This window comes from Thamnophis elegans, chromosome 5, assembly GCF_009769535.1.
Source record: "Thamnophis elegans isolate rThaEle1 chromosome 5, rThaEle1.pri, whole genome shotgun sequence".
Classification (NCBI taxonomy): Eukaryota; Metazoa; Chordata; class Lepidosauria; order Squamata; family Colubridae; genus Thamnophis; species Thamnophis elegans.
In genome coordinates this window covers 2587939-2599964 of record NC_045545.1, presented here as the reverse complement: position 1 = coordinate 2599964, position 12026 = coordinate 2587939, and the positions used below count along the sequence as shown (strand labels likewise).

The window sequence follows — 12026 nt, the reverse complement described above, 5'->3', positions numbered from 1 at the left end:
TCGCCAAACCAGCTTTCCCCAACCTGCTATTCCCCAGATGAGGTGGAGAATATCTCCACAACACCCAGTCAGTATAGGTAGTCTTCGGCATATGACCATGATTGAGCCCAAAATGTAAGTTGCTAAGTGAGAAATTTGTTCCATGAATTTGGCCCATTTTTCGACCTTTCCTGCCACATCTGTTAAGTGAATCCCTGAAGTTCAGGGGTGGACTGCTACGAGTTCGGGAGAACCTGTTGCTAATGTTACGGCCAGTTTGGAGAACCTCCAAATCCCACTCCTGGCTGGCCCCGCCCAACCCTCCCTTCCAGGAGTCCCAGCCCGTTTTGGATGTGAGGTAAGTGCAGGACCGATGCGGAGGCTCGGGGAAACTGGCCTCCAGAACCCGAGGGAGGCAGTTTTTGCCCTCCCAAAGGCTTGAGGAAACCCTCCAGAGCCTAGAGATGGCGAAAACGTGTCCGTCTCCGTCCCCCCCGGTCATACAGGAGGCTGACTAGGCCACGCCCACCGTGGCCACTCCCACCCAGCAACTGGGCAGAGGACCCATTGCTGAAATTTTTGAAGCCCACTATTTAATATTATATAATATAAACAGCCTAAAATAGCATGCACTGAATTTCCCTGTCTTCAAAAATATGTCAGTTTACATAAGTTAAAGAATCAAACCCAGCATTTTTTTTACTTATCTGACCAGTTGAAATGACAATGCTAATTACCCTAGTAAATGTTAATACTAATATTAATGGAATATGTGCCACCAATGTATTAGTTGCACTATATCTGGACTGCAAATGTCGATCACAGTGTTTCTCAACCTTGGCAACTTGAAGATGTCTGGACTTCAACTCCCAGAATTCCCCAGCCAGTGAATGCTGGACTTCAACTCCCAGAATTCCCCAGCCAGTGAATGCTGGACTTCAACTCCCAGAATTCCCCAGCCAGTGAATGCTGGCTGGGGAATTCTGGGAGTTGAAGTCCGGACATCTTCAAGTTGTTAAGGTTGAGAAACATTGAGTTAGTTTGTCTAAGTATGCTTAAGAAAATTTAAAAAACAGGATGGGCAAGCTTTGAACTGTTAAGTTAGTAACACAGTTGTTAAGTGAATCTGGCTTCCCCACTGACTTTGCTTGTCAGAAGGTCACAAAAGATGACCCCAGGACAACGCAACCTTCATAATAGCAATAGCAGTTAGACTTATATACCGCTCCACAGGGCTTTCAGCCCTCTCTAAGCGGTTTACAGAGTCAGCATATCGCCCCCAACAGTCTGGGTCCTCATTTCACCCACCTCGGAAGGATGGAAGGCTGAGTCAACCCTGAGCCGGTGAGATTCGAACCGCTGAACTGCAGCTTAGCAGTCAGCTGAAGTGGCTGCAGTACTGCACTCTAACCACTGCGCCACCTCGGCTCTATACGAATCAGTTGCCAAGCAGCTGAGTTTTGATCGTGCATACCTTAAGGATGCTGCAAAGGTCGTAAATGTGGAAAATGGCCATAAGTCCCTTTTTTTTCAGTGCTGTTGTAACTTTAAACGGTCGCTAGATGAACTGTTCTAAGTCGAGGACTACCTGTGAAAGTTTGGGATTCAATATGTCCTGAGTCTATATCTGCGATATAGTGGGAGCAGCTGGTACTTTAAAATGGCAATGCCTGCAAAATCTAATTAAAGTTCCAGCTTTCATTCTCAAAAGGGCAGGATAGATACCGTATTTTTCGGAGTATAAGACGCACCAAGGTTTTGAAGAGGCAAATTTTAAAAAAAACGTTTTTGCACTCTGCAGACCTCCCGAAAACTGACCCTTTTTTTTTTCAAAAAAGGGCACGAATAGCGTTTAGGAGGCTTATAAAGTGCTCCTGGGGCGCGGGGAGCAAAATTGAGCAAAAAACACCCCGTTTTCCACTCATTTCTGCCCTCCCCAGCCCCCAGGAGCTCTCTGAAAGCCTCCTAAAAGCTATGCATGGCCATTTTGGTGAAGGGGGTGGGGTTTCAGGGGGCAAAAAATGGTGTATTCAGTGTATAAGACACACCCAGATTTCCAGCCTCTTTTTTGAGGGAAAAGGGTGCGTCTTATACTCTGAAAAATACGGTATTTATCAAAGTTTTGCCTTATGCAAACCAGTATGTAAACGAACATCAATGAAAAAAACCTTTAAAGATAAGGATCAAAGAATTCAACATTTATCTGACAACCAGCTCTGATACAAAAGGAAAGCACTGGACTTGTGAATATATTAGATTTATACAAAACGTGGTATTTTTTTTTATTTAGAAATTTTATATTTCTGCCTATTCGCACATGGCGACTCAAGGCAGCTAACAACATAAAAACGCAATATAAAAGAAATAAAAAGAAAAATAATAAAATATAGTAGTATCTGTGTTTATTAATTAAAATGTTTCGGAACCAGTGGTGGGTTGCAGGCGGTACGCCCTGGTACGCGCGGAGACAGCCCGGAGCACCGGAATGCCGTTCCGGAGGGCCCACCCGCCCGAGCTCCTTACCGGAGTTTAAAAGCTTTTGCGCTTCCGCGCAGGCGCATGATGGGTAAAGCGCCTATGTGACGCTCCGTGGAGCAGCTGGAGCATCACGGAGTGTTGTGGAGGTGCTTGAACACATGTGCGCATGCGCTGCGTGCGTCCATGAGGACGCTACCAGCCCTGTTCCAACTGTACCAGTTGGAACGAGATTTGCAACCCACCACTATTCTGAACATTCATTTGGCTTTACTGCTACCTAATAACTAAACTTATTTAATATTATATAATATAAACAGCCTAAAATAGCATGCACTGAATTTCCCTGTCTTATGTCAGTTTACATAAATTAAAGAATCAAACCCAGCATTTTTTTACTTATCTGACCAGTTCAAATGACAACGTTAATTACCCTAGTAAATGTTAATACTAATATTAATGGAATATGTGCCACCAATGTTGCACTATATCTGGACTGCAAATGTCTATCACAGTGTTTCTCAACCTTGGCAACTTGAAGATGTCCGGACTTCAACTCCCAGAATACCCCAGCCAGCATTCGTGTGTGTGTGTGTGTGTGTGTGTGTGTTGTATTTGTGCTGATAAATAAATAAAGGGAGACTAGTATAGATCTATTTCAAGCTATTTAGCTCTCATCAGCTAGCCATACCCTTACTGGGAATCGAACCGAATATATATATGTATGTAGATTTGTGTGTGTGTGTGTGTGTGTGTGTGTGTGTGTTGTATTTGTGCTGATAAATAAATAAAGGGAGACTAGTATAGATCTATTTCAAGCTATTTAGCTCTCATCAGCTAGCCATACCCTTACTGGGATTTGAACCTGGGCTGTATTGCATCTTAGGCAGATGTGTTAACCATTAAGCCACAAGGTTCTCCTCCTTATCAGCTGAGCCAGGGAAACAAGTATGTAGCCAGGGAAACACACAGACACACACAGACACACACAGAGTCAGACACAGACACACAGACACACACACACACACATTTTAAAAAATAGGTTTTGGCTTCTCTACGAAAAGAGCTGGCCATGCTTCCTTCCTTCCACTGGTCTCCATTCATTCCACCTGGAGATTTTAAAGAGTTGTATTGTTCATTGGGGGAGACCATGCTTTTCCTCTACATTTATTTCCTTATACCCTTATACCCATATACCCTTACTTAATTACTTATACTTACTTACTTACTTATACCCTTACTGGGAATCGAATCTGTGCTGTATTGCATCTTAGGCAGATGTGTTAACTATTAAGCCACAAGCTTCTCCTCATTATCAGCTGAGCCAGGGAAACAAGTATGTAGCCAGGGAAACACACAGACACACACAGAGTCAGACACAGACACACACACACACACACACATTTTAAAAAATAGGTTTTGGCTTCTCTACGAAAAGAGCTGGCCATGCTTCCTTCCTTCCACTGGTCTCCATTCATTCCACCTGGAGATTTTAAAGAGTTGTATTGTTCATTGGGGGAGACCATGCTTTTCCTCTACATTTATTTCCTTATACCCTTATACCCATATACCCTTACTTAATTACTTATACTTACTTACTTACTTATACCCTTACTGGGAATCGAATCTGTGCTGTATTGCATCTTAGGCAGATGTGTTAACTATTAAGCCACAAGCTTCTCCTCATTATCAGCTGAGCCAGGGAAACAAGTATGTAGCCAGGGAAACACACAGACACACACAGAGTCAGACACAGACACACACACACACACATTTTAAAAAATAGGTTTTGGCTTCTCTACGAAAAGAGCTGGCCATGCTTCCTTCCTTCCACTGGTCTCCATTCATTCCACCTGGAGATTTGAAAGAGTTGCATTGTTCATTGGGGGAAGCCATGCTTTTTCTCTACATTTATTTCCTTATTCCGTATTTGATGCCCTCACGTGCCCCTCTGCTGTAAAAGTGACATATACATTGTATTGAGATAAGTGAAGCCTTTGGGGTTTCCAAGCCTCTCCTTTTGGGGGGCTCCGGAATCCAGGAATGAGATGCTCCTTCGCCCTCCTCCTCTGGAACCAGCCTTGCGCCTGGCACTCACCTTCTCCGCCTCGTCTCCCAGAGGGATGCCCAGCTCCTTAAGGCCGCTTTGCAGCTCGGCGATGTCCACTCGGCCATCCTGGTTCCGATCTAGCTTCTGGAAGAGGTTCTCGTACCTCGCCTGGCTTTCGGGCGCTTGGCAGGCAGCCGCCGGGAAGACCCAGCCACCCAGGAGACCAAGCATCGCGCAGCACTGAAGAGCCTTCAACGACAAAGCCGGGCGGGGGGGGAGTGTGATCAAAGCAGGAAGGGACCCACGAGATCCAAAAGACGATCCGGTCGTTAAAAAGGCAACTCAATCTAAAGGCCAAGTCTTCTTTTCAACCCAAGTACCGTTGGCTTCTTCTTGCAGCCCTTGGGAGGAGCCACGCAACGTTGAACGGGGCAGAGGCAACACCCCAAGCGGGAGCAGCAGGAAGGGGAAGAGCCGGCTTCTCCCCCGCTGGATTCGCGGCATAGGAAGGGGCTTGGCTGCTTTAACCTCCTCCCTACGGAGAGAAGGGAGCGGAGTTTGCAAGAGAGCCAATTGCGCAGCCAACGGGGAAGCCACGAGCTTTGCAACCCGCAGGATTTGCAGCTGGAGACAAAGCAGGGCGCGCCGCTTTGTGTGTGTCTCTCTCTTTTTTTTCTTTTAAGACCCGGACCTGTAGAGAGGTCGATCCCAGGGGGCGTCTTCAAAGGGGGCTGGCGGGAGGGAGACGCGATCCGAGTCACATGGAAACAACCGCTTGAAAAAGCAAGCGCGGCTTCCCATTAAAAAAAAACCAGTGTTTCTCAACCTTGGCAACTTGAAGATGTCCGGACTTCAACTCCCAGAATTCCCCAGCCAGCAAATGCTGGCTGGGGAATTCTGGGAGTTGAAGTCCGGACATCTTCAAGTTGCCAAGGTTGAGAAACACTGTCTTAAAGCCTATCCAGCATAGAGATGGATTTAAATTACTGCTCAGCCATTAATGTCATGTAGTCACCGGTTCATGATCACTCCATTCAATGGAACATACCTTACACGGCTATTAAAATATCTGGTAAAACAAATGGACGTTGAAGAGGTGAGCCATATACACTGCTCTGAGAGTTCCTAATTCCTTAAAATTAATGATACATGTGGATAATAGTATAATGAATAAGTAGAAATAGGTCTCAGGGAATTATAACTAGTTTTGTGTCAAAAGCAAGCGCGGCTTTCCGTTAAAAAAACAGTGTTTCTCAACCTTGGCAACTTGAAGATGTCCGGATGAATGCTGGCTGGGGAATTCTGGGAGTTGAAGTCCGGACATCTTCAAGTTGTCAAGGTTGAGAAACACTGCATTAAACGGAGCTTCCTTCGCACCAAGGCTGGATCTTTTGGGGTTTGAAAGTCTGGGATTATTTGGGGACATTTACGCATTTTAGTGTGTCTAAAAGAGTGTTTCTCAACCTTGGCAACTTGAAGATGTCTGGACTTCAACTCCCAGAATTCCCCAGCCAGCGAATGCTAATTACCCTAATAAATGTTAATACTTGTATTAATGGAATATGTGCCACCAATGTATTAGTTGCACTATATCTGGACTGCAAATGTCTATCACAGTGTTTCTCAACCTTGGCAACTTGAAGATGTCTGGACTTCAATTCCCAGAATTCCCCAGCCAGCGAATGCTAATTACTCTAATAAATGTTAATACTTATATTAATGGAATATGTGCCACCAATGTATTAGTTGCACTATATCTGGACTGCAAATGTCTATCACAGTGTTTCTCAACCTTGGCAACTTGAAGATGTCCTGACTTCAACTCTCAGAATTCCCCAGCCAGCGAATGCTGGCTGGGGAATTCTGGGAGTTGAAGTCCGGACATCTTCAAGTTGCCAAGGTTGAGAAACACTGGTCTAAAATGAGGTTGGCTGGATTGCTGTAGGATTTATTTAGGAGCCTTTCCTCGTCCCCACGTTTCTTGGATTGCGAGCGATCTTGCTTATCGAGGCTAACAGAAGCTGCCTGGGTATCCCCAGGGCCTGGCCCAAAGAAGTCAGGATAGGGACCGCAGCAAGGCGAACGAAGCTCCGCCTGTTGTTGATGTCTTCTTCTTGTTTGGCCAAACCCTATTTCGTAGCCCAGAACATCTGGAGTGCCGAGATTAAGAAAGGCTGCGTGGCAGGCAGATATGTAACATGCCGAAACTAGCCTCGTTGAATTTTATTTGTTACCGCTTGTTTTCAATAGTAGGAGTAAGATCTTTATTACGGTCAAAAACCAGCAATATAACATTAGTTTCTACACTATATTAAAAAAAAAACCTAACATTAAAATATAATTAAAAAGTATTGACATTAAAAGTGGATAATAACATAATGGTCCAAAGATTGTTAGAGGCATATCCAGATAATTGGTACAAGATGGTACTATACTTCTGTAGCCAATTTTTTTTCTTATGGACATTGCAGCAGCACAGAACTTTTGCCACTGCATACGTGGTAACCAGGTTAGCAGTTAGTTAGCAATAGCAGTTAGACTTATATACCGCTTCATAGGGCTTTCAGCCCTCTCTAAGCGGTTTACAAAGTCAGCATATCGCCCCCACAGTCTGGGTCCTCATTTCACCCACCTCGGAAGGATGGAAGGCTGAGTCAACCTTGAGCCGGTGAGATTTGAACCGCCGAACTGCAGATAACAGTCAGCTGAAGTGGCCTGCAATACTGCACCCTAACCACTGCGCCACCTCGGCTCTAAGTTCTGAAGAGGCTATGGCCAGGCACTGGGCCACAGACTTGGTTTAGGATCGCCAGTCCATAGTTGGGTTTGGAATTATTTAGCAAGAGAGGAATTCTGGAGTATGCGTTGCTTCGGATGAATTGTTAAATTCTGGGAAGAGGCTTTGCAGTATTCAACAAAGAGCAACTAGTTTCTATAATAGCTTTACACCATATAGCAGTGTTTCTCAACCTTGGCAACTTGAAGATGTCTGGACCTCAACTCCCAGAATTCCCCAGCCAGCATTCGCTGGCTGGGGAATTCTGAGAGTTGAAGTCCAGACATCTTCAAGTTGCCAAGGTTGAGAAACACTGCCATATAGTATCAACCTTGTTAATTCTCAAGACTCCTTTTCCTGCTATGTTATTTTGTGTGTCTGTGTGTTTTGAGACTGGTCATCAGAACTTCATTTTTTTTAATTTGTGCCAGTGGGTTCACAGAAAAAAGCGACTGTAAAGGTTATCTTAACTTATTGCATAAATCAGCTTGCTAACAATGAGATAAACACCTGTAGTTCCAACATTCACACCACAGGTGACATATTCTTTTTCATAAAAGGCTTGCTGCACAGTGCAGTTACATGTCGTTCCCGCACAAAACATATAAATTTCAGGCAACAAAGCCAAAGTTATAGATGACAGGCAATAAAAACAAGTTAAGAAGCATAATTACAATTACAAAACTAATGTTTCCTTTAACTTGTTAGATTTATGTCCTACCTTTCTACTAAGAGCTGAAGGAAATGTGCATTCCTTCCTCTATTTTCCCCACAACCACAATCCTATCAATTAAAAAGGTAGTGAATGGCCCAAAATTACTCACTGCAGTGTTTTTACTGATAGTGCTGGCTAGAGATGATAGGAGCTCTATATTCCAATACTCTGGAAGGACCAAAAAATAGTTGGGAAGACCAAACTAGGATGTTTTAAGGCTTAGGGTTAGTCAGTTATCATATACGTGTTTTTTCTGCACTACTGATAAACATAGGAACAATATTGGTATATCATGCAATAGGTTCACCTATGCATAATTTTCCTGAATTTCAATTTTGCACTAATGAGAAAACTCATTTGAATGTAGTAAACAGTTAGTGAAGTTGCTTGCTACTTTGTTTACTGGCGACACGATATACATTTTTATTTATTGGTTTGATTTTTATCCCACCTTTATTACTTTGTAAGTACAGATAGTCATCGGCTTACAACCATATGTTTAGTGACCTGTTCTGACCCCCCTTGACCCACACCAACACACACTCCGAGCCAAAGATAAGTTACGGCATTTAATTAACAGACAGACAGGTCCTTGGCAGCAATTCAGCACAGATAAGCCGTGGCAGCAATCCAGCCTGCCAAGCTCACAATAATGTTCTCCGACATTGATTCCTGCGTTGACTTCTGCAAGAGGGGTGTGTGCACAAGCAGTCCTTTTTATAGTCTGGAGAGGAGCCTAATGACCACCAGCTGAGTACAATTACCTCCTGTAACTGCTTAATTGTTCCTTACGCCTATTACTCTTCAGTGCCGGGCATCCAGGAACAACTCACTGCTGGCGTCCGGATCACTCCCCCTTGTCTCCTCCCCACTGGTCCAAGGCTCATGCCCCTCCTGGTGGCCAACCAGCCTCTCTACACCCTGCTCGGAGTCGGAACCCTGTCCAGGGTCCTCCACATTCTCCAGAGCCGACTCATAGGGCCCCTCGCTGTCGAGTCTGGTGGCAGCTCCAACGGCTCCTGCTGGGCCACAACAGTGACCATTTGAAGTTACAATGGCACTGAAAAGGGTGACTTATGACTGTTCTTCACACTTGAGATCATTGTAGCATCCCCATGAACTCATCAACATTTAGATGCTTGGCAACTGGCATATATTAATGATGGTTGCAATGCCCCAGGATCACATGATCATCTTTTGCAATCTTCTGACAAGCAGAGTCAATGGGGAAGCCAGATTCATTTAACAAACACGTTACTAACCTAACAACAGTGCAAATTTTTATATTCAGGTAGTACTACTCCCCTCACTCCTATGAGTAATGAAATGTCTTCAAGCAAACAAATTCAGAAAGAACCAAGGACCCCACAAATCAGATATTAATTACGAATTAAAAAATATTTAAAGCCCCGGGAATTCAAAGGTTTGAGTAAATTCATGCATTTTACCTTTTTAATGCTATCAACTTCTGAATAATTACACCATGAATCCAGCAGAGGGAGTTAAAACACTGGGCTATTTAAAAAAAAGCCTAAACTCTTATCTGCTGCTGAATAAAATTATTCTAAATATTGTATTGGTTACACTTAAAAAGTTGCGTTTTAAAACATGATCGATCAATAATCTTTCTAACTTCCAGTCATTTGATAATTGCATGACAATAATCCATTTAGGATGAAAAGGGAACAAACAATACCTTTATAAATAAATGCGTAATATATTTAAAAATAAATGCATAATTGCCACTCTCCATTCCAAATTATACTGGTTTTGCTTTGGAATGTTAAGATATTTTCACTATTTAAGAAAATGTTATATGGAGTTTGTGAAATATAAATAAGGTAAATTAATATACAGTATATTAACTATATGCAATATATAGTTACCTGTTGTGACTCAGCAGAAGTTTGCTGTGAGTTGAGTCGGGATGCAGGAATAACAATGCAGCTGCGGCTCGTGAGTGTGGCCTTCTGGAGATAAAAGGACTGATGGTGCCACGCCCTGGATGCAGAAGTCAACGTTCGTCGTTCATTCGTCGTTCATCAGTCATGGTTTGTTTGTGAGAGGCACTTGGATAAGTGATTTGCTTTCTGTAACCCTGATTCAAAGAGACACTTGGAGAAGTGATTTGCTTTCTTTCTGTACACCTGGTTTGGCCGTAAGAGATCTTTGTTTTTGCATTCTGTTATCTTCTTGCCAGAGACTTTATTTATGTTTATTTTGGGCTCGCAGCCGGTCTGAGCCGAGGACTGATAAAGTTATTTCCTTTTAAGTCTGTCTGACTGTCGTCTGTGAACGAGCGAAGAAGGGGGGGGGGTCAGAACAAGTTATCTATGATCCATTCTAGCCATCTAATATGTCTACAATCTTTGTCTTCTAAACAAAACACTGGCCTGTAGTAGAACTAAAGATGAAAGTTTAAATTTTTGTTAAATTAAAAGAAATCCACGAAAGTCCACAACCGCAGGTAGTGAAACGTAGTTTGGAAGGGATTAAGAGAGATCTGGTAGGCATATAATGCAGATTCAACTAGCACAGTGTTTCTCAACCTTGGCAACTTGAAGATGTCCAGACTTCAACTCCCAGAATTCCCCAGCCAGCATTCGCTGGCTGGGGAATTCTGGGAATTGAAGTCCGGACATCTTCAAGTTGCCACGGTTGAGAAACACTGATAGTACTATAGGGTAATTCTTGGCTTATAACCGTAATTGAGCCTGCCAATTACATTCATAAGTTCTGACAGTTGTAAAGTGGGTCATCCATTGTAATTTTGAAACGCTGCTAAACGACTGGTCATTAGTCATAAATACTGTAAATACAGGTAATCCTCGGCTTACAACAGTTCAACAGTGACTGTTCAACGTTACAACGGCACTGAAAAAAAAGTGATTATCATTTTTATACTTATGACCATTGCAGCATCCCCGTGGTCCTGTTGTTTTTGGTTTTTTTTTACATTTGGATGCTTGGCAACTGACTCACATTTATGACCGTTGCAGAGTCCTGGGGTCCCCAGACAAAAGAAAGTCAGTTTGACTTTTGTTTCAGCCAGATTCACTTAACAACCGTGTTACTAATTTAAGAACTGCAGTTATTCACTTAACAAATGTGGCAAGAAAAGTTGTTAAATGGAGCAAAACTCACTTAATAAATTTCCCACTTAGCAACCTACATTTTGGGATCAAGAGCGAATGCTGGCTGGGGAATTCTGGAAATTGAAGTCCGGACATCTTCAAGTTGCCAAGGTTGAGAAACACTGGTCTAGGGACTACTTTGTTATTTTTGCAATCCAGAAATTCAGGGAAAGATTATTTTTCCTTCTTTCAATCCTCCACTTTAGGTTAAAAATAAACCTGAGGCATGAAAGTAATGAAACTTCTAATTGCATATCTGTTATAATGAAAAACACCTGTATGAATAAAAAATATGAATAATATGAATAAGAAAGTTAAGAAACTGAAGGAAGCTCTGGGTAGAAATGTATATAAAATTTTGCTAAGCACCATAACAATGTGCGTGTTAGACTCAAACCTGTTGTAACTTCCTGAGTAAATTACTGGTAACAGACATGAGGGAGAATAAATATCTACTCAAGAGGTATACAACCTGGCAACAGATAATCTTCTCCTTATCTCTTTTAACATGAGGTGTTGCTAATACTATAACTACACGCTTAGAAATGTGCACATCAGGAATTACTAAATTTGACATTACTGTACTAAGCAGAGCTATTATGGGAGAGATCTAATTTCACATTCCTTCATGTTTTTGGTTCAAACTTTTGCAATGTTGAGATCCATTCACTGCCAATCCTTCTTTTACGAGCAATCGACTTTGTAAAGTTAGCCCAAAGAGATAATGGCAGGGCGTGGGAATAAAAATACTGCCTTGAATGTTTTAGACAACAACAAAAAAATGAAATATACTAATTCTGTAAAGGTAATTAGTCACCCATTTAACTTTGCAAAACACAACATTCTTCAACTTGTCTCCACTTAGATGCCATAAAGTGAATAATGATATGTGTCCTA

General features: G+C 42.6%; 1 protein-coding gene across 1 annotated transcript in view; it reads right to left on the bottom strand.

Moving 5' to 3' along the window:
• The window catches only part of SLC25A24 (solute carrier family 25 member 24), a 35780-nt gene extending 30777 nt beyond the window's left edge, over positions 1-5003 (bottom strand). Inside the window, exon 1 of the mRNA XM_032218907.1 lies at positions 4553-5003. Coding sequence (XP_032074798.1) covers positions 4553-4735 — 183 coding nt within the window. The 5' untranslated portion in view covers positions 4736-5003. The remainder of the gene's footprint in view (positions 1-4552) is intronic.
• Between the last annotated feature and the right edge of the window lie 7023 nt (positions 5004-12026).